Here is a 26,555-nt window from a genome sequence, read left to right on the forward strand (position 1 = left end):
GTGTTAATTTGGATACTGTCCAGTGAAATCACATCCTACTCAGCATTCAAAGTTCTACGATGTACTTTCAAAAATAATTTTTATTAACCACTTTGGATAATCCTGGAATAATGTTAGCTATGCAATGAAAAATGTCCACCCAATTTCAATAATCCACGAGAATCCATCCATTCTCAGAGCAGGACAACACAAATTCTAAAGTACGGTGGCCAGACTTAGTATAAATAGACTTTATTGAAGTCAGTGCCTCTTTACTGAGACCGAAGATTGTGTCTACATAAGCACAAGTTGTAACATTTCACAACTTCTAAAAGGAATGTCAACAATTACAACGATCATGCATACCATGGTCGATAATCACATTTTAGAAGCATTTTCAACCATTTCTAAAGAAATGCTTATAACATTGTTATATATAGAACTACTTTCAATAAACTGCAAAACATTGATCGACTTTTCCAGTATGAGCTACAGTGTCAACACAAAAGGGAGGCATAAATGTTTAATTTATGAAATCAGAATGGAATATTTACTGTAAAGAAAAATTAAAAAGCTTTCAAATAAAGGCCATTATTGAACCAATGTGAAGAGCACAACTTGAACTTTGAGTTCATTCATCCTGTAAAGCTGTCCTCTGAATAGCTTCAGTTCACAGCATTAGATTCAGTACTGTGAGTATTCCTTGGACTGAAGCTTGGCGATGATGCGGTCCAACTGCCTCTTAGCTTCACACTGAGGGAAATTGCTCATGTCGTAATATTGAGGGGCAATTTTCACCAACCTGCCCACAAGAAAAAAGAATGCTCATTAACGTGAGGATTAGGGCGTTTCGGGGGCAGCTGCTCAAGGGACCCCAACTGTCGTCTGATGGGGTAAAACCAACAAGGTAAACTCACACTCAGTACAAATAGTCTGATATAGTATCCTGTAGCTTGGGTGCTCAAAGCATGTCCTATTATGTTTCACTTGATTTTCAGACCGGACGGGAAGATACAAAAAAACAGAAACACTCTGGTCTCTTCGCTAGCACATTGTGGGCTCCCTGGGCTCGGGGCTTCACACGGCAACATCTTGAAATGCCCTTTGGGGCTCGAGATGGTTGAGCGGATAAAGTTACTCCCCACCTAACCGGTTCCTGTTGGGTTTTTCACCCAAATTGATTGTGTCTTGGGAAGCTTTATAATATATCTGTTTTTCCCAACAGGAAGCTCAAAACGGCAACATCTCAGACTGTGGGGAAAATACTCTCTCAATAGATAATGGATTTAGCACAAAGTGACATCACCTAACAAGCCCCGTCAGACCCGCCAACAGCTCTTGGTCAAACTGATGTAATTTCCATCACCAATTAGAATGGATTCTTGCACCAAAAAGCCACGAAGATGGAAAACTAACTAAAACAATCCTCACTGATTATATTTTGTGCAGAAGACAGGGAAAGTTTTTCTTGAACCACAGCATCATGAATTTACAAACGCAGAACGTTACGAGTTTCTCGGTTAGGTTCCTAATTCCATTCTCCAGGCTAACACCAAACTGCATTCTAACAAATCTTACCAGACACTGCCATCCTGTCCTTTACCCTCCACATACCTCTCAATCAAAATGAGGCAGTCAATGAAAAAAGCCAAAGGCTAAATTGTTGATAATTTGCAGAAACCATCTGACCACCAAATTAGTACCAAGCTGGGCAAAATATTCACCATATAAAAACATAACATGACTGCTTACCATTCTGGCTTAATGTCTGTGCATGTACGGATGTAATTCTTTGTTGTAAGAACAAATTCGTTGTAAAGCACCCATTCGGGCTTATGGTCAAGAACGGTAGAAGGATGTAACTGAACCACCTGGTTGTCCTTGACGGTTAAGTAATGCCCTGTTCGTTCCAAATGCGCCACCTGAAAGTAAAAATGAAGTAATTAGGGTACCTCTCAATATGCCAAATTCAAATTGAATAGTTTAAAAGCTACCTACAGAACAAAATACCACACAGTTGACTGCACACAAAACAGCCACAGTAGTTGTAAAAATTAGCACAGACAAAAAGATCGACTGGACCATATCTAAGAATAAATAAGAACTTTAACCAAATTGAAAATCTGACCCCGGTACTAAAACTGAACCTTTCTCTGAGCTATTGGCACGGGTAAAAAATAAATTCCCTAATAAAAATCTACAAGAGGATACGCTTTTCCATCAACAATGCTGATTCAGAGACTTGGTACCACTGTTTCACAAATGCCTTCCATTAATTTATTGAAAGGGATAGGGGAGAAGAAATATTTACTTTGTCATTATGGGCAGGGAACACATCTGCTAATTATCTTGTATTGTACTCTCCCAAGCGCCAAGAACAGTGATCTGCCCAAAGTAAGCACTCAATAAATACCACTGTTTGGTTTCTTCTTCAGAGAGCCCATGCACAAAGCACTCATGAACACAATTCATCGAGAAATGAATTTCTGAGACTTGGGTTAAGTTTCCACCTGCATATAAAGCTTTACAGAAACGGACCTGTGGGGAAACGTTGGGTTTACTTCTGAAAAACCGCTTCTTGAAATGGAACCTGTGGATTTTTAGCCTAGGAGGGTTATGGTGCCGCAGATGGAGGGTAGTCAGAGGTTGCTCACCTTCTGGTTTTGGTTCACCCCTCAAGAAGTAAATTCCTAAATGAACATCTCCTGCCCTGCCTGTCCAATAGTAAAATTCCATACCACCCATTCTCAGAAGCCCACAATAGGCAAATAGTGCTGCCCCAGCCTATAAATTCAATCACTTTTGCCCCATTACCTGGCAGTGCACAAAAAAACAAAGATCAGAGACTTTGCGTGACTCGCCCAATTTAACAGCATTAAAGTAGCCAAACTCAACTTCTACCTTTCACAGATGATACCTATACAAATCAAGGTTTATCTTCTCCATGCATTTTTTAACCACTATGGAGAAACAACCCATTAAAAATTTGATCATTAATGGAGGTGGCCTTCCTGCTGTTGTTTTTCAAAACATGCTAAGAGTTAAATTTTACTTTAACTTTCTCAAGGAATAAATGCCAGCTATTGTTATATAACAGAGGAGAAAACTGCCATGTAGTATAAATTAGTGTACATTAATAAAACTAAGACTAAAATTCAAGGACACATGATTTCTAATGCCAACTTTACGGGGTTACCTTTACGGGGTTAATTGGTTGCACATTCTTAGACACATAAAAATCCCCGGTACAGCAGCTCCCTAGAGAACTTCCGACTAAACCACCTTTTAAGAGTCATTTTCATAGCCTTGTTTCAAGTACTTTTAAATTTTGGAGAAATTCAGAGGTCAATTATAGAATGCAAAGATGACCAACAGGACCACTTATTACCCGAGCCTTTATCATCAACATACCTGCATAAAATACCCAGTAACCAAAGCTTTTCTTATATTAATATAATAGTCTCGACTTGTGAAGTCTGTACTTCTACGAGGCAAATTAAATCTGTCCATGATTCGTGACAGCTGCTGGCGTACATTGTCTGCAGACATCAGGGACCTGTAGTTAATGAAGTTGTCATAACACCACTGAACCGACTCATGATCTGTAACATTAAAAAAAGGCCATGAATCATCCAAACAGGAATATTTTACATAATTAAAAAGAAATAAATAAAACTGTGACTAAGTGACTGGTCAACCAAATGAACCATAAAACCCACCTAGCCAAATCATGTTTTTCTATGAAATGTGAAAAGTCTCTGAAGAGAACCTTGTGGCAAGGAACACCAAGTATCTTACTGAAATTGTTTCCTGCGATACTGTCGCTTGAACCAAAGGATGAGAACATCTTGCCATTTGCGGAGGTCACACTCTGCCAAACAGGGAACACCAGAGTACTGAACCCAAGTGTAAAAACTGGGCTGGGCTCCTGCCGGGGTTGAGGGGATAGGCCTCTCTGTTTCTCTTGCAGCAAGCTCAGGAAAGGACCCCTGCTATTTTTACAGTAGGGATAACAACACTGCCTTTGGCCATTTTGCTATTTTTTGCTGCGAGCCCCAAGAGAGGTGACAACCGGTCAGAGCCAATGAGTCAAATAAGCAGACTTCAAGCCATAATACAAGGTTTCAATAGTTGAAATGTTCTATTTTTTCGACTCTGACACTAAAGGAGAAGCGACAAAATATTTAAAAGTACTTTTGAAAAATTGGAGCTGGATAAAACAAATAACGCATTACAATGATACACAGTAACATACAAAGAATGCTCACAAACAAAAATCAGCGAGGGATTTTTACATTTTCCTATTGCCGTACTCAACTGAAAAAGCAGTTAATGATGGCTTTCTAGAAATCAACATCATGAAGATGTAGATGAGCACGGTCATTTTTACATTTCTCCCCAGAAAAAAACGGGGCCGACTTTTCCCCATTCGACTTTCCCATTTCTTGCAGCTAATCCCGTCCACCTAGTGTCCCCTGTAGCTCCGGAACACTCACAACAGAAAAATCAGCTCCTAGTAGAACATGCTCTATCATTTAAGAGATGTAATCATGGGCTTTTAAGCCTGTTGATGCTCAGGAAACAGTTTGCTATGCTGTTCCTTTGTGAATTTGTATTGCAACAGTGGCTTTTTGTGGGTTATGGGGACAAGGGGCAGGGTGAAGGCTTGGCAAAAATCACAGGACCAAGACCCCACCTAATAAAACTCCAGGAATCAGCTTTCCTTAAGCATAGCTTCCTCCCCAAGAGCAAAGAGAAGAACAAAGGCCCAAACACCTTTCTGGCCAGAAAAATGGGGAGGGGGAATAAAGGAGGTTAAAGGATAAACAGTCACCTCCAAGGCAAGGGAAGAAAGGAAAGAAATTGAATTGTATTGCTGGAGGGCAAGCACTACCAGGAGAGAAAAATCTAGGAAACCAGAGTCCCATCAGTACCATCACATAGCAACCTTTTGCTGGCTCCTTAGATCCTAATTTAGCCCCTCAGGGGCTCAATAAAAGAAAACCAGACGGAAAGACCTTTTGGTTATAGGTCCTAGCTGCGGAGGTGGGTGGGCTGTTGGAGATTGTCTAGAGATTGATCTCTGGCCACATCCAAAATCTCTTGCCCTTCTCTGAGTGGCTGACTTCCAAACCCAGTATTGGTGATGCGGATCAGAAAAAGCAAACCCAGGAAAATGGGAAGATACATAATGTCATCTTGATATCAACACAGAAACAAGAATTAACTAAATATGCTCTATTGGGGCTTTTCCGGTATATAGCACCAATCATCCATGCAGTTTGTGGAGGAGTTGTGGTCAACAGCATGCAGCCAACTACCCCTTCCCACCCCATGCCAAATAATGCCTTTGTGTACTATTGTCAAATCCATATCATTATTTCTGTTAATTAATCGCAACCTTTATTTCTTGGCTTACAATGATCTACATTTTTTTCAGAGTGCTTTCCCCTGAGGTGAACGTGGGGTGGGGAGCATACATTTCCTATAAAGATCAACTTCCATTACCAAGTCATTTAGTTGTCAAAACCTGAAATGTTGGAATCTCTGGAAATTATAACAAATTAAATTGCATTTTGTTTTTGAAACTGTGTCTTCAGAGACTGGAATGGATGAACACTGAATTAATCCTGTACCATTTAAAGGCAAAAGGTGCACTCCTTAATAACAATGATACTAGAATGACCTGTTTTGACTTCTCTTAAATGGTGTGAACTTACACCAAACTCTGCCTGTAGCAGAGATTTTGGGGTGGGGGACAAACAAAAGAAGGGGAAGCCCTAAGGAGGGGTTGGGCACAGCAGTAGGGGCAATGAAGTTCCTCAAATACTGGATGATTGATGAGCAAATGAGAATCATGTGTTTCAGAGTGTCATTGATTGGGGAAAGGACATAATGAAGTCCAGGTGTGCCAAACCACAGTGAAAAGAGGTAGAGAAGAAGGGCAGCATGATGGCAAGGCCCGGCACCTAGAATAAAGAACTTCAACAGAACGTGGGGGTCAACGGGTGCCTGGGAAAGGATTCGGGAAAGATATATTCACTTCAGTTGCATCTTCTGATCTAAGACAGTGGGAATGGAAGACTAGAAAGTGACAGAGGTAGGTAGCAACTTTAAAGCCAGAGAATGACCAAAGTGAAAAATGAACACTTCTGCAGTAGTGATAGCGAGAGACTGAAGAGGTACTAGTAAGGAAATGGAAAAATTCACCACCTGCTGGAGCCATAAAACGATGCTGCGGGTCAGAGGGAACAAATTAGTAGTTCTGCTATTTAGGCAGTGGAGATAGAAGGCAAGAGGAAGGTCAAAAAATAAGGAATGGGTTTAGTGGCCCAAAAGGGAAATGGAATTTGAAATTCCAATTTGGGAAAGTACACTGTACTTGCTAAAGAAAACTCTATGCTCTACATTTTAAGCCCCTGAATAGTGTTGTGGATGCATGCCTATAAATGAACAAGAGAAATCCAGTCAAATACCAAGACAAAGAAAGAAACCACACACACTTCAGCTTCTTTCCTTCACCAAGTGCGGGAGAGAGGACACGAAGGGAAGAAGAGGTCAAAGCCCTCAATCTGAGTTAGTAGTGGGCAGGGGCTTCCCGGACTAAATGCAGCGGCAATTGTTCAGAGGCAATTGTCCCCAGTGGGCTTAACCCAGGGATGGTTCTAGTCCCTCTTCTTCAGCAGACACGAGGCTGCTTTCAGGACTGGCTGGAGGCAACATCTCTGCAAGTCTGATTTCAAAATGGTCGGGGACAAATGGCTGAATGGTGCCCTCTAAGGTTAGAGCCAGAAAATCTAAGGGCAAAGAGAAGTCACCCTAAGAGTCTCCTAACACCAACCTCCGGGTGAAAAATCAGAATTATCCACGTGTAGCCGGAAGCACCAGGAAAGGATGCTTCTGCATGAAGCTTCCTCCTCCCCCTCTCCATCCCCCCCACCTTACCTCCTTCCTTTCCCCACAGCACCTGTATATATGTCTGTACGTATTTATTACTCTATTTTACTTGTACATATCTATTCTATTTTATTTTGTTAATATGTTTTGTTTTGTTCTCTGTCTCCCCCTTCTAGACTGTGAGCCCACTGTTGGGTAGGGACAGTCTCTATATGTTGCCAACTTGTACTTCCCAAGCGCTTAGTACAGTGCTCTGCACAGTAAGCGCTCAATAAATACGATTGACGATACCTTTAGAACTCCAATATTTTACAAGCCACTAGCAGGAGGTACAGAGAAACCACAACCCAGACTAACATAGCCACACATGTCCCAAGCAATCTGCAATCCCTGTCCCTGACAGCTGCTGCGGCTGGAGCCAATGACTTCACTCAAAGCTGTTTTTAAAAAGCTCATCTAAGTTATACTTGTGCCAGTCACCTGACCACCACACACTGAATCAACGAGACATGCGAAAGGATATGGAACGTTTCTGACAAGGTTTCACCAACAGAAAACACTTACTTTGTTTAAAAGCGTGGTAGACATTCAGGAGTGTCAGATGATCTCCATCTATGTGGGCAAACCTCATCTTGGCTTCATCCGCGGCTTTCTTGGCCTCCGTGGGGCGAACAAAGCACTGTGGGACTAAACAAGGTTGGTATGGGCCCAACACAAACGCCCATATCGATGAGTCACGCATTCACAGATAGAGGAACAAGGCCTAGCTAGGTCAGTTCACAGAGCATAGGGCAGGGCAGGATGGCCTCCAACTGCATCTTGGACTGTTTACTACCTTGATTTGGAACATCAACACCTAACCACATCTGGAAGACAAGAGGGTTTCAAAGCTACAGAGCACCTGATTATTTGGACTACAATTAAAAGTAGGCATCCAAATGACTACTCTGAAGGCCATCAAGATTGCTGGGGCTCGACAGAACTTAGTTCAAAGACCAAGGCTGACAGCTCTACCATTAACCAGTGTTCTGGTGAAGAGAGCACCTTTTCCAAGATGCAGCCCACTGCGGGGGGCGGGGGGGAAGGGAAAAGGGGGAGAGAAAAAAAAAAAACACCCCACAAAATACAACTCACCGTTACAGTGCCTGAAAACATCCCTGCAACTAGTCTGCCGCAACAATTAAAATACTCAAAAAAGTGTTGGTGTCAGCACTGGTGGGTATTACTATAATCACCGGTACGCGGAAGCATATACGAACGAGAAAATATTAAGAAATCCTAGGTACTGGTGGTGGCAGTAGTGGTGGAAGGTTAAACCGCCCTGTTTTGCAAATTCTTAAAGTCAACTGAGACGGCTGGTGGGGAAATCCTCAGAGTTCCCCCTTGAAATGGGAGCAGCAAATGTAGCTTTTTCCCTAATAATGTTTCAAACCAAACCCCAAAAAACTAAGCCGGCAGTTAGTGTTAGAAAAGTGGATCGTTGGATCGTTCATCCAGTGTGCACAGGCAGTACTCTTGTGATCCGAGGGTCAGCAGATTCACATAAATTACCCCAGCACTAATTAGGTTTAAACCCTTAACTTCACAAGGCTATAAAAATCGTTACAAAGTATCCACTGCATTTTTAAAAATACAACTTTTCTTAAAACACTTTAGCACTTCCATATTCAGAGCAATATATGAAAATGAAACTGTATTACTTAACAACCTGGGACTTTTTGAACACATTTTTACAAAGTAGAGCCTTTAAACCCACGGCACTGCAAGAACCAAAACTACTCCATTCAGATGTTAATGGGTCTCAGAGACCTATAGATTAAATATAATATCAAATTAATCTATCCCACAACCTCTCTCCTTTTTGAAAAATGTCAAATAGCCAAAGGAAAGAATATAAAAAAGCATTCATGGTAAATTATGAAAGTTAGAGGTCTGGCTTAACATATTGAAAGCAAGCAAATTCATAACGGATGTAGGAAAATTCAAGGATGCCGGGTCTCTTTTTACAATATTGGTGGACGTCTGCAAAATAGCAGCTAAAAAAAATAAGTATCTTGCTCTTTCAACGTAAGGCAGACCTTAAAAAAAACAATTAATGGAAAGGAAGGCATAACAAGTTTGCAAAGCAACTCGTGTTCAATGGTCCCTTTCTCTTTGTGAGTTTTATTCCAAATGCCCTGTCTATGGATCGCTCCGGGTAAACTCACACTTTATGATTCCCAAAGTGTGATGCATAATATCACTAGAACACCATCACATCAAGCCAAACCTCTGTTACTAAACTGGATAGAGAGGGGATGAATTATTGAAAAAATTCAACTAAATCCACATGACCATCTTCCTTAAGGATTATGGATACTTCTAATAAGCTTTAAAATAAATCTTGGGGTGGAGAGAGCTGGGGAAAACCTAACAGTCACAGGAAAGGCAGACACCAACCTACCACCACCTCTGCATTTAAGGCTACAATTTAGTGAAAATAATTAGATTCTGCCCTGCCCATCTGCTCTGAGTCTGATCAATCATAACTGGAAAAAAAAACCATTTTAGCTAGTTCTTGCATAGGAAAAATTTATCATCAATATGCCACAAACCTAATCTGAAGCTGTAAGTCTGACACTAGCCTAGAACATTTTAAACCATTTCACAAAAGAAGAGTAATCAGGAAACTATCATATTTACGTTATCGATCTTTTGTAGGTCTTAAACTTATATAACAATAACCTGATTACCAGACCCAACTGAAACCTGGTGCAGTCGTTGACTAGGGTTGAGTCCCCTCAACAACTGAAGCTGTGTACAGTGAAGCTCCCTTGTTTCTTGTCTTATTTTTACACTAGGCTTTCATCCCAATGTGAGTTTTCTACAAAAAAAACAACCCAATTCTACTACTGCAACAGCAATATTTAGCTATGCAGAACAGCCTCAGTTAAAGAACATTCATTTTCCTGATATTCTTTCGTTACCGCTTTCAAAACTTTAGTTAATTGGCATTCTTTTCTAGATGGACTTATTAAATATAGCATTCTATTTACTGGATTTAAATTAGACTTCAAATTAAAACATTTCTAATGGAAAGAATAGCTATTTTCTAATCGTGTAAAGAAAACCATTTAAAATAAACTCTTAAATTTAAGACCAAAAACTACTAATCACAACTAATACTCTTTTAGAGTCACAAGCAACAATTCTTTAATTGATGTTTTTGTTTCACTGGCATGGAATGCTTGTATATTTTTAAATCCATTAGTCACTTTTACCTACATTCCAGAAAGCCAATTATTTTACTATCTGCTTCATGCACATTGAATTCCTTTACTTTTGCAAATACTGCGTCAGTTTGAAGATTTTTTTTCTTCAAAATAAGCAAATAATTTTATTCATGAGGTCTTTGGAGAGAGCAAAATTAACTCTTTTTCAAAATATACATTGAATTCTATCGTATTTGTGGAAAATACGTAAAGTCCACCCAAACTGGAGATCTGGGCCATTTTTTGGTCATCTTTTTCCCTCTATTACCTGACAACATGGCAGTAATAGATAGGACCTCATTAGAACAGTTGTAGTCACAACTTGCAATAACCATTTTAGCGAGCTGCGGATCCAGAGGAAATTCTGCCATCATGGATCCCAATTCAGTCAGATCTCCATCATCATTCAAAGCTGCTAGATAATTCAAAAGCTCTAGGGCTCTCATCAGAGTTTCAGGAGCTGGAAGAAAAACACTCTATTAGTCAAGCTGCCTTCAGTAAGAAAAAAATGGGACTAAGTACGAACTATTAAAAGCAATCTCATTTTTCATTCTACAGTGGACCAAATTCAGAACACAAACTGTCATCAAATTCAATTATAGGGATCCAGCAACTAGTGAATCACATAAAATTTCAAAGTTTGCTTTAGAGTAGTTTTGGACAGGATTCAAATTTCTTTTCAAAGTGGGTTAAATAATTGGTTAGCAAATCAAAAACTTGCTACAAGTCCATCAGAATGGGAGCTTTTACTGAAGAAAGTTAAGAACCGCATGTTCCCTCAAGTCCCCAAGCCCAGAGCACAACTGCACTTTATTGGTTCAGTGGAAATGACTGTCATCTCATGTGGCCTGAAGTACCAACCATGGAACCTTTGTACATTTGGTGGAAAAAAAAAATAATGAAAATTAAAATGTTCACAACTCAATGACCTATACAACCTATTTCCCTGGCTGCCACTACCTCTCTATAGTCCTGTATGAGGCAAATGCAGCATCAAACTTCATTAGATTTGGCCATGAGGGGATTTCCAGTGAGCATGACCCACTGAAGTAGTGGCACATGGACAAAGACGTTGGGCAACGCACTTGAATACTAGCCCACTCTCTGCTCCCACTAAATCTCGGCCTACATTTTCTTGCTGCCACCTGGCTCGGTGTTCAAGAGTTAACCATATTATGAGATGAAAAAATGATTTTTCTAGGAGAGCAATTATCAGCTATTTTTAAAAATGCAAAATTTTTTAATATTTCACATTTTTTAAAAAGATCAATACCATTTCAGGTATTTGCAAAAGGAAACAAATAAGCTAAACAAACCATTGTCACCTCAGCCACGTGGCAATGGTTGGAAGACTTCTCTCCAGTGCCAATCCAAGACCTCCAACCATAAATCACATACTCTGGTAAAAATCGATCATAGGGACCAGTTAACCAAGGGAATTCCATATCCCTTAATAAGTGGGGAGGAGAGATAATCCCCCGAAACAGAAATATTTACAATTATAAAATCACCCCAAGATCTTCCAGTTGTTACATCAAATGATACTATTAAACTACAGTGTAGATGACACTTCATCACATGCATGAACCACATCAACTAAGTTACCTGGTAAACATTTCAATCGACAAACCCACTTGGGAGGAGAAATGTTTTGAAAAACTTAAGAAAATTAATGTCAGGGAGGATTTTCCAGGGTTAGCCCTAAATTTGGGGTGAAAACCTAAGCTTCTGGGTAAAATAAGGATCTAATACTATTCATTAAAAAGAACAGTTGCACTCTGGGACCGCCCCTGCCCCCACCCCCCTACTCCCACCTCCTTAATCCTGCTCCACCCCAGCCTCCCAACCAAAGCCCTCCTCTGCCCCTGGATCCTGGATTCCTGAGGGAAGCAAAGGGATAAACTTGGATATTTGCTTACTGACCAACTGAAACATTTATACTTATTGGTATGGGGCAGTTTAGCAAGGTCTCTTTACCTACCTTAAGTATTTACTAAATTATGCAAATCACACATGAGAGTCTAAAGGAAACCAGGCACTAACATAATATATATATATATATATATATATATATATATATATATATATATATATATATTTGGGTCATTTTTGGGTCATCTTTTTCCCCTCTATTACCTGACAACATGGCAGTAATAGATAAGACCTCATTAGAACAGTTGTAGTCACAACTGTGACTATAATATAACTAATATAACTAGCTGAGTGCCTCAGCTAGTATGGTCTGGGTTCAACATTGGTTATTTTAAGAATAATTTTTGTGTCCACATTTTTAAAATGCTGATCCATGGACTTTTTAATAAAGATGCTCTGCAGAATTCCTGCACACACCCTTTCATTGGTCCTTTGCCTGCGGTATAGTAACAGGCTTACTTTTTCAATTCCCTCTGACGAGCTTTCACAAGGATTTAGATTTCTGGGTTAAACCTGGAACTGTTTAACTAGAGTCACACACACCTGTGAGAAAGGTAGTGCATGATAGGGGAGGATAAGCACAACTAGCAGGGAAGAGGACAAGCGACCATTTTAAAAAAGAGGGAGTTGATTAGTGTGTCAGCATGAGGGGGCCTGGCCAATCACTTAACATGAACATGCTTGAGCAGAATAAACTAGGAATCTAGTGTAGGTGAAAAGGGGAATGAAACTCACTCTTAAAGCACAGGACAAAACAGTCTTACCTGGAGGGTCCATAAAATCAAAGTGCACCAAATCATCTATTCCAAGCTTCTTCAGCTGCAATACGACTGAGCCCAAATTGGACCTCAGAATCTCAGGATAGGTGTTGTCCTGGAAGAAAAATACAATTCCTTCTCATTCTTTTCACTTAATGACAGGGGCCGGAAGTCTACAGTGCAGTGCTTATACAGTTGTTTGGTACGCATCCTAAGGCTATGCTTCACAAGTCATTTGTCCGGTAGGGGTAAAAATCGAATGGTGGATTATTCCCACAATTTTCAAGAGGGCAATTAAATGAAAAACATGAAGCAAAATTAGATATGACAGACCTCACCATTTTAAAGAACATTCCGGTGATATTTCACCGTCACGCTGGGGTTTATTATAAACTAACAACTTGAACCTGAACATAGTATGCCTGCGGCGGGAATACTCCAGCATCTATTATTATTATTCTCCAAGAGAATAGCCAATTATTACAAGTATTTTGGGAAAAAAAATCCACGTTTCCATTTTCCTGGAGGTTATGCTTCCAAGTCAGGTCTCTTGTGCATAATATCCAGGCAACTTGACACTACTTGTATTTTGGAAGTTTCCACTATGCCATTGTTTTTACAAAGCTCTTCCCAATTCATAACAATAACTGCAGCATCTGAGCGCTATGAGCCAAGCACTGTACTAAGTGCTGGAGTAGATACAAGATAACCAGGTCCCACACGAGGCTCACAGTCCAAGTATGAGAGATAACAAGTACTGAATCCCCATTTTGCAGACGAGGGAACTGAAGCATGGAGAAGTTTAAGTGAGTTGACCGAGTTCACACGGCAGGTATGAGGTGGCACCAGAACTAGAATCCAGGTCCCCTCTCAGACCTGTGCTCTTTCCACTTAGGCTTCCCTGCTCCCATAATTATTTGCCAATTTAGTTCAGAGGTGCAAGAGATAAAAGATGAATTGGGTAGGCACTTGAAAAGAGTCACAATAAAACAATTGGGCACAATGCAATGAGGGTAGAATGAAAAAGAGAATTCGTTTTCAATGTACTAAATATAAACTTTTCATATATGCTGCTCAGATTAGTTTCTCCAAGTCTTACCTGCATTTCCGTTTTATATGCTTTCTCTGTATAAAGCCTAAAGCATTTTCCAGGCCTGGTCCGACCAGCACGGCCAGCTCTTTGCTGAGCAGAAGCTTTACTAATTGCTGTCACCAAGAGTGACTCCACTCTAATTCGAGGATTGTACACCTAATAAATGATAAGCAGAAGAGAGATGATTTTCACTTTTTTGTAAAGAATGGTGAGATTTTTCTTATTAAAAAAAAAATTCTGAGCCACCCATCTCCAACTTGTGTTCCTGGAGCCCACCAAAACCCAGAATCTGGGCAGTGTATTTGCCTATCCATGAGCTGTCCTCCTGATTCTGTTTCTCCTACGTCATAATACTCCGGAGGATTTGGGGCACTATTAGATGAGTGAGTGGGAATGAGAGAAAGATAAGGAAATCACAAATGACAACTTAGTGGCTGCAACAGGATTTTAACATGAGAATGAACTGTTATTTCAAAACAGGCAAATAATGGGCACCATTTAATCAAAAATGCAAGGATTCTAGAAAAGTTTCCAGTTGGGGTTGTCACTGCAATTTGGAAATATAGATAAGCAGTTCCAAGCATCACAAAGTGGAGGAGTGCCAGGGAGGGCCCCATTTAAAATTAACATGCTCCTGATATGTCATATGTCACCAGAGCACTCTTCACAGAAAAGATGAGAATGCCTTGCACTATCCAACAATGCAGTTCTTCAAGGAGTCTAAAGCATTACATTCTTCTAGTTAGTTTAACACTGTGTTATAGGCAATTTCATTGTTTCATTAACTTCCGATTGCCCAAATGGAGTTACACTGTTCAAAGGTTGGAGAAGTGCAATATTCCTGCAGTCCATTACTGGGATTAGTTTTGGTTACCTGGGCAGAAGGGGAAAAAATCAGGGGTCTTTTTGGACCAGGGTTTATAAAAATGTTGTCATTATTAAAATTTAGAGTTTCAGAATCTCCAGGTTAGTTATCAAACATTTTACCTTTTGTTTTGCAAACCCAGGGTCAATCACAAACACAACACCATCTATTGTCAAAGAAGTCTCAGCAATATTGGTGGATACGACCACCTGTTAAAAAAAAAATTAGGAACAGAATTTAAAATACTGTACTTCAGACATCAAGTACAATATCCAAAAAAGCAAACGTAACATAACCATCCACATTGCTTTCCCAACAGCTGACAGTTTTCCCTAAACATTTTCATAGAACATAGCATCTGTGTAAAAGACCTAAGCATCTCAGAATTCGGTTCTAGAAACTAGGTAACTTCATGTAACCACAGAGATATTGCCAATACTTTAGTTAGTGCATTTGAAATGAAGAGATGAGTATCCAAACACAAATACTTCTTTGATGGTAAAAGTCTCCAATTTGCTTTATTTGCAAAGTACATGCTTAAAATTGTTCAAAAAAATGAACAAGACCCTAAGAAAAGTTTATCAATAATGTTACAAAGGATCACGTCGAGGTGTTTTGAAAGTGTCTAGTTCCTGACTGCCAAGGTAAGGATATTCTTCAATAGCTTTGCAAATACTGTCAACAGTTATGAAATTCTTAAAAAAACAACTTAATGAGAATATTACAAAAATTGTAATTATAAGTATAAAACATTTATTAATATACTAAATAGAGCAACTGCAAGGTTAAAAAGCAAAAATCTACTGTCGAAACATTTCTCCTTTCATCTGGAAGCATGAAATCTAAAGGAAATCTTAATAGCTATTCACTGCTAGATTTGCTGGCAAAGAGATTCTCATGCGATTCAGAACTAAGCCGCTAAAGAATGAAATGTGCGAAAAACATTTTAATTCACACATAGGATATGTGACCCAGTTTTCAGTCATATGGAGAGACAGCTGTCCAGTCCATTAACGGTCAAGTTTGCCTATTCGGGGTTTGAAGGTGGGGGCACTGAGGCATCCCATTCTGATCACACACAAAAAAATGGGAGACCACATGAAATGCTGGTGATGGAGGCTCCATTTGGGAATTAGAGTTGAGCCTTAACCTGACACTTCATCATCAATCGTATTTATTGAGCGCTTACTATGTGCTGAGCACTGTACTAAGCGCTTGGGAAGTACAAACTGGCAACATAACTTAAGAGCTGAGAACTGGCATGGAAGAAGTGATGGTAGTTATAATGGCTGACGCAACACCATTCACACTCTCATCCATTCCAGGCATATTCCTGCCACAGCACTGAATGCAGTAAGCAAGCAGATGGTCAGGACTGTAGCACGCAACGTAACGCATGTGCAAAGATTTGCACATATGGGTCATCAAACCAAGTAACCACTTGAGGCAAGCATGAGATGGACAATCCCGGCAGGAATCCTGAAATATACCTGGCTTAGGGTGGGCAAAAAGACCGCAGCAATATAATAATAATAATAATAATAATAATAATAATGGCATTTATTAAGCGCTTACTATGTGCAAAGCACTGTTCTAAGCGCTGGGGAGGTTACAAGGTGATCAGGTCGTCCCACGGGGGGCTCACAGTCTTAATCCCCATTTTACAGATGAGGTAACTGAGGCCCAGAGAAGTGAAGTGACTTGCCCAAAGTCACACAGCTGTCACCTGCTGGGTTAAGACACTACAGCATGGCATCAGCACTTCGTTGGAGTCACTTGACCATAACCTGCCCAGAAGTCTGTCTCCAAAGGTAGCAACAGAATGCTTGGCACAAACACTTCAATCCAAGCTCTTTATACTAGCCCACCTGGATTACTGCATCAGCCTCCTGGCTGACCTCCCTACCCCCTGTCTCTTCCCCACTCCAGTCCATACTTCATTCTCCTGCCTGGATCATTTTTCTACAAAGCTATTCAGTCCGTGATTCTCCATTCCTCAAGAATCTCTGGTGGTTGCCCATCCAACTCCACGAACTCCTGACCATTGGCCTTAAAGCGATCACCTTACCTCTTCCTACTTTATCTCTCATCTCCTACTCCAACCCAGCCCGCACACTTCACTCCTCTAATGCCAAGCTACTCAAAGTACCTCCATCTCATCTATTTCATCCCAGATCTTTCACCCGTGTCCTGACTCTGGCTTGAAACCAACCTCCCTCTTCATAATCAACAGATGATCACACTCCCCAGCTTCAAAGCCTTATTACAAACACCTCTTGCAAGAGGCCTTCCCTGACGGAGTCCTCATTTCCTCTTCTCCCACTAGCTTGGATTTGGACCCTTTATTCACTTTGCCCTCAGTCCCCAGCACATAAGTACATCTGTAACTTATTTATTTATATTAACGTCTGTCTCCCCCCTCTAGACTATGAGTTCATTATGGGAAGGGAACACGATCACCAACTCTTTTGTACTGTATTCTCCCAAGTGCTCTGCATAAGTGTCCGATAAATACAACTGATTACCTCTTATCCAACCCCAATGATGTACCCAACATCTACAACTTTTTCCTGTTTCCTCTACTTCTCCATGAATGTATCCCAAGCCCCTCTTGATGCTACTTATATTTTCTGCCTGCACAACTTCCTGTGGTAATGAATTCCATATACTTACAAGTGCTTCAACTGCCTTATTTGCATACCGGCTGAACACAATATCTCATTTAAATTAAACTAGTTCAGTTCCTCCTTCCCCAAAGTGCTTTGTGGGGTTCTACCACTCTGGTAAGGACATTAAGTGAGTAGCTATCTAAACTTCCGAGCAGTACTGCTGAACCATCTTAAGCTCTTGGGTCATTAAGCGCCTCTTTAAAATTATGGAGCCATCTTCACAAGGCCCATTTCCCCCCTTTATTGAGCAATGTGCAAGCCCGGATATAGCTATCGGAAAAGTCTGTCGAATGAGCAACAGAAAAAAGTCAGATACAAATCAGGACAAGGCTAGCAAATGAAAAAAGTTAGAAGGATGTCATCGAGACAAAAAGGCAGTCCAAAAATATGAAGAGTACTGTTGGAGCAAAGGGGAATAACTGCCTTCTCGTTTAGGAAAGGCATTTCTCAGGATTCAAGTTTATCAAACCCAGAAGAACGCTAGTAAAGCTGGACACGTGCATTTACAAAATTGTATAAACTGTGGAAGCAAGAGACTCAAGAAAAAAAGATGCTGGTTTAAGTCAGGGAAACAAAGGAAGAGCTAGTAAGAAAAATCTAAAAGATAAAGGATGAAATGCTCTTTAAACACTGCATTGTTATGTGCTGAGAGAAGAGTATAAGAATGCGCAAGCAGATAAAAGTTTAATAAAATGCCAAGTTGGATAAACCCAAAAATAAAATGAATCCAGAAAGACAAATGAGTCACAAAAAGTGTTATCATGTTACCAGATCCCGAAAGAGACTAGTGAAACAACATGGCATTATAGGATGTGGGTCAAAAAAATCACAAACCAGAAAGATGCAGCACTGCAGCTTAAGAGTCATAAAGGTAACAGAAAACAGGAGGATAACAGTAAACTGTTGCCCCCTGGATAGATACAACTCTATGAAGAGACAGGAGTTTAAATATCTGTGTTTTACAAAGAGGTCCCCAATGAATAGTAACCAGAACAAGTGCTAACTAAAAAGTAAGGGTGGCGAGCCAAACTAAAGGAATGAAGGGATGTGAAGAGTGCTAAAAACAAAAATTGACATGTTTAAATCATCAGGATGATGGCACATGTCCTAGAATTGTTGAGGGATTAGCTGAAGTTGCCTCAGGGCCAAGTCTTTCTTTGTGAACTATTAGAAGAAAACAAGTTCCAATCACCTACACAGATACAAAAGCAAACATCGCTTTTGAGGACAAAAATTATGCCTATTTAATTTCAGCCTACGATTGAATGGCAGGTTATTTGCAGAACTCATTCACTTTGTGACTTTGCCTCAATAAGCTTTCATCTTTGGACTGGAGGAAGTGTTAAATCTTTGAAACACTTACGGAAAAGAGACAAGAATTACCAAAAGGAAAATTGAGTCACAAAAAACTAAGTTTCCAGAACCATCTCTACACTTAAGAGTTCCATTTTGTTTTTACATTATGATGCAAATTATTTAGGTTGGGGTTCAAATCATTAAATGAGGTGAAACGGCTAAAATATATGGCTTTTAAGGAAAAGGACTGAAAGGGAAAAAAGTGATGCCACAAAGTTGACATCAGGAGCAGTGAGAGAAATAAATCATTTTCCTTTTAAGCTAGAATCAACTGTCTTTTCAAATGCAGATAGCCAAATGAACCAACTTGGCTTTCTGGCCCGTTCCAAAATGGATCTATTGTAAACAACAGCACCCCCCATTCTCCTATAATGTATGTTTTCATCACATATTGGGGAATTAGGGAAACATTCTTTTGACAGTGCCCATCCGTCTGGAGAGAAGTTTGCGCACATGCGGCTGGCCTCGACTAAGGCACGCTCATTGCTGCATCCTAAGCTTCTTCTTAAATGTGCTTTGAGTGGAATACTGACTGCACATGTGAACAACACCTGCTTACCTTTCTAATGCCCAATTACATAGTTTAATTACTTAATAGCAACTGCATTCATGGGTGATAATATTGTTCAGTGCTGAAAAACTCCACTGCACCACTGGCTAATAAGCCAGGAAGCAGAGCAGGAAGAAAGCCAATGGTCCTGAACTCTGCAGATTCTGCCTTGCAGGTTGTGATGGTGGGCGGATTGTCAAAAGGGAAGAGTTAGTTCTTTGCCATGAGAAAACAAACATACATTAATGGCAAAGATAAGAAACACCTGCGATCAAATGAGAGTATGGAAGCCCAGATCAATTTGGGATTGGGATGGAATCAGGTGGACTTGATAAAAGATTTTGGTTTTGGTACTGCCCCATTCTGGGACTCTGATCCCTACAAAGCAAAATTAAGTTATCAGGTGGCTGGGAAATATCCCAAGTTCTGCTAAACATGGAATATATATTAAAAAATTCTTCCTGCCCTATATACAGTAATAAGCATATTTACTGAGTGTAATATATTGAACTTCTCAGGCACTTAATAAAGAACAGAGCCAGGACATATTCACTACCCACATGGTCCGGGGGGGTGATGGTGTTTTACTTGAGGTATTCACCTTGAGGTAGCACATCACACCCCAAAGTAGCTCCTAAGTTAACCCTTGTAAAGAAATCAGTGCATTTTCAAATTGATGAATACAGCAGTCAGAACAATCTTCACACCATAGTTGGAAATAATCATATTAAAATAAGCAAATTTTAGTTAACGTTTAGTGCCCTTGCAGGATATTCGTTTTAACTCATTTTCTCAAAGACTAATACAATGTATGTCTAGACTGGGAAAAATAATCTGGAATCAAAATGTACATTTTGGTACTTAAGTCATTACTATACATTAAAAGTGCTGCAAAAAGAGTCTACTATCACCTTTCTTCCTATCGCTCCATTTTGTTTCTTTGGAGGTGGTGGCTCAAAAATTCTCTGCTGCTGCTGAGGTGGAAGTGTGGAATACAGAGGAATGATTTTAATATCACCAACTTCGGGGCCCAAATCATCAACTTCACGCTTTATTCTCTTACAGGCTTCATCGATTTCCTATAAAAAAAAAAAAGATATGTCTTAGGTGCATATACACAAAAATCAAGACAAATACATATTTTTCTGAATATTTCTTCTGATTAGGTTTTGTACATAGAAATTATCTTGTCTAAAGTGGACACTATACTTTCAATTTAGCATTTAAACTAATCTGGGCAACTTCCAATGGGATTTCCACACCAGTCCAAATTCTGTGGATTCTGTACTCTAATGAACGTATAACAGTCTTATTTGCATTCAACAGCCCTTTTCTTTTAGCCAGGTTTCCTAATTAATTCTCAACAAATTGTACTAAAATTGAAATCTCTCACCCAGGAATATTAAACTGCACTCATGACCTTTTCAATTTTCACAATCTAAAAGAAATTGATGTGCAAGATATTTTAAATAAGCCAATTAAGCTTTAATGTCACGTATCACTAATGCAATTATATGGAAGATTTGCTTCATTGTACCTAATGAGAACAAACACCTTTACCAGCATCAACATGGATATTCAGGAACCAGACCTGAAGTAAACCCAATATCTTAGTGTAGGTCTTCAAAATTTTTACAAGTTCATTGGTATACAAAATCGTTACAAAGTTTAGTCAACTCAAATGGTATCTGCCTGTAATGACAATTTCCATTTACAATGAAAACAGATTTAAAGACCTATAAAATACAGGTTTTTTTAGAGAAGTATATAAGCAGATTGATAAGATTTTCCAAAATGGTAACATTTGATTAAAATTGTTACTAACATTGTACTCCTGATTATGGCTGATTAGATTGTACCAATAGAATAATGGAACTAAATCTCAGCTTTTAAGACATGGTTGGAGCTTCTAATAATGGTTTAGAGGGCGAGAGAGAGAGACACACACACACAGAGAGACGAATAAGTTTTTATAGAAAGGAACGGATACCCAACCTTCTTTTCAATGCAACCACTGCCTGACCAAGGCAGGTATGATTAAAAAAAAAAAAATTCCCTTCAACACTGTGTACATATACTTGCCAACCATCCTTATTGACCTTTTTGCATGTGGCACTTGCAGCAGTTGCTATGTCAATCACAATTTATTAAGCACTTACTGTGTGCAGACTCTGGGAGAGTGCAATATAACAGAGTTGGTAGACATGTTCCCAATCCACAGCAAGCTTACAGTCAAGAGCATAAGTTTAAGTAAGGTCTATTGCTATTTTTTGTCTTTTTGGATTTTAAATCTTTCTTAAATTTAGAATAGACCCACTCTGGATTGCTGAATGCCAGAGTACAGCTATTGCCTCTCAAGAATGTCCTATAATGCTGTATTCTTCAAGGCTGTGCTTCACTTCTCTCTTTGCTCATGGTTTCCTTAAATAGCTTAGGTCTTTCCATAGTGCTACTATGGATTTTGCCATCTTCTAGTCTCATCTGCCCGAGCTGTTAGCACTGCTTCCATACTGGGTGGACGGCAGTCCAAGACCCCTCATGTTTGTGAACCTGTTTGCTATTTGACATTAACTATCAACTCTACTGTATGACTGGATACTGAGGGCTTAATACAGTGTTCTGCACACAGTAAGCACTCAATAAATACCACCAGTTGATGGAACATAGGTCACCACACCAAGGTCTCACAGTCATACTGAAAACTGGAACTCGTCAACCACAGCCATTTAATTTAGCTTAGTGCGTGTATTCATGCAATCATATTTATTGAGCGCTTACTGTGTGCAGAGCACTGTACTAAGTGCTTGGGAGAGTACAACAATACAAAAACATTTCATTCATATATGGAATTTTGGAGAAATTAGATGGCTGTTGCCCAAGAAGTTTACAAACAAGTATTTGCATGCATTCAATCTTCGATGTACCAAATTTGAATTTGGGCATTTAAACTCATTTTCTACCACTTCATTTTGATCCAGTAGTCCATTTAAAATGGTTAAGAAACTTATTAGGGCCCATCTGACTCAAAGAAATGTTATATTTGGGACCTTGGATATGCCTTCATGAAGAAAGAAAGAGCAGAATGGGGATGTGATAAGTAGGATTTGAAAAAATTATGAAAAGAAAACAACAGTGTGGTTAAATACTAAGGTATCTTCATCAGACATAAAACACAAAAGTAGTTAAACATTTTAAAAGAGTGCTAAATGGCCATATGGTCTGTGTTGGAAGCCCCAGTGTACTAAAGATAGCAATTAAGAACTTGGAATGATAAGTAGTTGCTGTATTAGAATGTGTCATTTCAAAATCTATTTGTGAAGTGATTTCCCATGCTTTCTATTTCAGTTAAATTAAACCTAAACCGTTTTACCCTAGAGACGTATCCCATTTGAGTCAAGCAACCTAGAAAAAGACCCTGATCAACTGGAAAAATACTTTTTCGGACACACCCACAAGATTCTGCAATGCCCTCAAGCATTTTGGGTTTCAATCAATCAATCAATCAATCGTATTTATTGAGCGCTTACTATGTGAAGAGCACTCTAAGCATACTAACAACAACTCTAAGCAACAACTCTAAGCATACTAACGTAGTCTTAACTGGTTAGTTGTAGGAAAAAAAATACCTATGCCAAAAGCAGCACTATAAAAGACCCCGGGCTCACACATACTTCCTTTAGTATTGTAGCAACTCCTAAATGGAAGCACTAGACTGATCTTACTTTTTAAGGCTCTTCGAGGCAAAATGTGAGCCTTTCACACAAATCAAATATTGACACTAGTAAAATACTCAAGACCTTTAGAGTATGGACTAGAATGCCCCCTACTGGTTAGCCATCTAAAGCATCGAGAAGAAATTATAGAAAAACCTGCTTTAAGAGGTCCCGTAGAAAATATTTAAGGCTCAAAACCAATTATAAAAAAAACCCAGCATTGCAAGTCCCACCAAAGTTTTTAAATTTCAATAGCGTACAGCACAGTCTCTCAAGAGGATTGCAGACTTTTTAAAAAATGCGCTCTCCCAAGCGCTTAGTAGTGTTCTGCACTTTAAGTGGTCATAAATACAATTGAGTGATTGACAGATGAGCAAATTCCCGGGAAACAGCTGAGCGGCAGCTAGTTCTAACCCTAATTTTTAACCTGAAGCAGGAGCAAAAGCAACTCCAATTCTCGCTTGTGCACTAATGTCTCCTCCCTTTGGTTCTGAGGTATAAGCGTACTAAAGCGGATTCTTGCCTCTGCTTGCTGAGGTGCTCTGCCTGCACACCTGTTCAGTGTGTTTAGGAGTGATGGCCCACTTAGACTGTAAGCCCCATGTAATAATAATAATAATGATGGTATTTGTTAAGCGCTCACTATGTGCCAAGCACTGTTGTAAGCACTGGGGTAGATACAGGGTAATCAAGCTGTCCCACGTGGGGCTCACAGTTTTAATCCCCATTTTACATGAGGTAAATGAGGAAAAAGTGAAGTTAAGTGGCTTGCCCAAGGTCACACAGCAGAAAGGTGGCGGAGGTGTGGTTGGAACCCATGTCCAGCCCGCGCTCTTCCCACTGAGCCATGAAGGGACTGTGTCCAACTTGATTATCTTGCACTCAACCCTGCATTTAGTACAGTGCTTGGTATGCAATAAGCACTTAACACAATTACTGCTATTATTAAACTCAAGCCGTAATGCAAAAGGTTCCTGCAGCCCACTGAGACTGCTACACTGGTTCTGGTTGATACGACCTGTCCCAACCCTGGAAAAGTATACCACTAGAGTATCTCCGGAATGAAAGGGACTTGTCTGTTCCAGCCATCTGGAAAGGGAATGACCAAGTCACTCAGGATAGGCAGTTGTCTATCCTCCCCTAAAGATCAACATGGATAAGAGACTGCAAGGTTCCCTTGGTTTGGAAAAAAAGAAAATGACAGTGTCTCTTCCAAATGTCCAAAATTTCTCCTGATTTCTTTTTAAGTTTACAGTACTTTCTCTTTGCTGGCCCCTATAATCCAACCCTATAATCATTTTAAAGATTTTTTGGAGGAGTCAACCTGTAGGCACATTGTTGGGTAGGGACCGTCTCTATATGTTGCTGACTTGTAATAATAATAATTTTGGTATTTGTTAAGCGCTTACTATATGCCAAGCATTTTTCTAAGTGCTGGGAGGGATACAAGGTAATCAGGTTGTCCCACATGGGGCTCACAGTCTTCATCCCCATTTTCCAGATGAGGTAACAGGCACAGAGAAGCCAAGTGACTTGACGAAAGTCACACAGCTGATAAGCGGCAGAGCCAGGATTAGAACACGACTTCTTACTCCCAAGCTTGTGCTCTTTCCACTGAGCCAAACTGCTTCTCTACTTGTACTGCTTCTCTACTTGTACTTCCCAAGCACTTAGTAGTGCTCTGCACACAGTAAGCGCTCAATAAATACGACTGAATGAATGAATGAATTTTGGAACCATTTTGTTCTTTGGATTTGCACATATGCAAAAAAAATCATTAAGATTTATCCTATTTTTTTATATTTAATCTTTGCAAGGTCACTGTAACCCGTTGTAGGTTGCAGAACTCATTCGTAGACCAGACAGATAATGCATGAATCCAGCCAGGCCCAGCTCCAAAAGAAAAATCTAGCGGGAGATAAAGAATCCACTATCATCAATCATCCATGTGCTCTTTCACCTGCAGGACCATGAAAATTAAGTTAAGGTAAACGCCTTTACTTATCTATTCCTAGAGCAGGCGTCTTACCTGCAAAGACACCAATAGTTACTCAGGACTGCCACCCATGAGGAGTAGGAATACTCAGAAGAATCACTAAAGTACCGGGCCAACTGGTTTCAAATTCTTAAATGCAAGAGATGTGTTGCCCATTTATGGAAGTGAAAAAATGATTTATAGCCAAGGAAATTAGCATTTAATCTTCTAATCAATCAAACCATGGGATTTATTAAGCACTTACTGTGTGCAGAGCAGGCAACCACATCAAATATGGCACTCGTAAGTGTTACTCCATAACCCCATAAGAGAAATAAAAGCTGATAAAAGATTTGTTAGAACCGGTGAGTTAATTATTTGCTATAATGATTATGAGGGGGTTATTCTGAATTGGATCAATCTAGCAGTCTGATCAGATAGCCAAGAAGCGACTGTACTTCGAAACAGACTGATGATACAATTCTAGTGACTTCTCTGGAAGAACTACAAAATGATTTCTAAGCATATGGCCCTTCTCACACAGAAAGTACTAGAAGAAGTACTACTTCACTAGTTAAAAATTTGATAACTGCAGTAAAACACTAATTCTAGTTCCTTCTACTTGGTTCTTGATCAGGAACTAATGCCAGGCCTCGAATAACATTCTTGAATCCACTAACATACAGAAACTATTGAGGTAGTACTTAATACTGTTTTCATGCCCTACACAGTATTAGCACTGGTTATCCGAAGGCTTCAAATGAGATACGTGGCAGCCCATGTGTCAATAAAATTAATCACCCAGATATTAACGCCTATTTCAAATAAAACTAAAATCCTGTTCTTAGTTCTAGGGAGCTCAGAAGTGAGACCGGGCCCAACAAAAGCCTAATTCACTGGCTCAAACCCACCAAACCAGCAAAAAGTCAATATGGAAATGACCTGACCACAAAGAAGCCCAGGGCAGATAATGACAAAGAAAGGATGTTAGGGCACAGTGCTTGGCACATAAGAGCTTATTAAACACCAACATCATTTTGTAAACTACATGATCAGAAACGAGAATGCTGTACTTTTTGCACAGAATGGCTCTGAATTGTTAACACTTTGTCTGGAAGTACAATATAAAAGCCCTTTCCTGTGCACGCTCAGTGGTATTTGTGCCAGCTGCTTTCAGCTGGCCATTGGCACGAAAGGATGCCTAATATTGACACCATGACAAAACTGGCATCCTACCAAAGGTTAATTTGGAACTGGTCTCTTTTGGCAGACATCATGTCTGTGTTTGTTCTATACTGCATCAAGTACCAATAATGGATCTACCAGGCAAAAACTAAAAAAAAGTCAGAAGACATTCTTAACTGCATGTCAGCTTCAGCACAAACCACTGCTAAGGAGAGTCAGTAAACGGTAATATGTAGATCGCAAATATTCAAAGCTCCGCATAGACACAGAGAGAGAAGGGAAAGGGAATTAATGGAAATAAACATCAAAGACTTTGCTCTTCAGAAGTTTCC

At 39.7% G+C, this 26,555-nt stretch overlaps 1 protein-coding gene across 1 annotated transcript in view; it reads right to left on the minus strand.

Annotated features, from left to right (window-relative positions):
• Positions 1-208: 208 nt before the first annotated feature.
• The window catches only part of DHX15 (DEAH-box helicase 15), a 47,628-nt gene continuing 21,281 nt past the window's right edge, over positions 209-26,555 (minus strand). Inside the window, exons 6-14 of the mRNA XM_038753280.1 lie at positions 20,262-20,429; positions 14,898-14,984; positions 13,917-14,066; positions 12,824-12,932; positions 10,396-10,587; positions 7,441-7,563; positions 3,391-3,581; positions 1,732-1,901; positions 209-781 (exon numbers count right to left, since the gene is read on the minus strand). Coding sequence (XP_038609208.1) covers positions 664-781; positions 1,732-1,901; positions 3,391-3,581; positions 7,441-7,563; positions 10,396-10,587; positions 12,824-12,932; positions 13,917-14,066; positions 14,898-14,984; positions 20,262-20,429 — 1,308 coding nt within the window. The 3' untranslated portion in view covers positions 209-663. The remainder of the gene's footprint in view (positions 782-1,731; positions 1,902-3,390; positions 3,582-7,440; positions 7,564-10,395; positions 10,588-12,823; positions 12,933-13,916; positions 14,067-14,897; positions 14,985-20,261; positions 20,430-26,555) is intronic.

Source organism: Tachyglossus aculeatus, chromosome 10, assembly GCF_015852505.1.
Source record: "Tachyglossus aculeatus isolate mTacAcu1 chromosome 10, mTacAcu1.pri, whole genome shotgun sequence".
In the NCBI taxonomy this organism is placed as follows: Eukaryota; Metazoa; Chordata; class Mammalia; order Monotremata; family Tachyglossidae; genus Tachyglossus; species Tachyglossus aculeatus.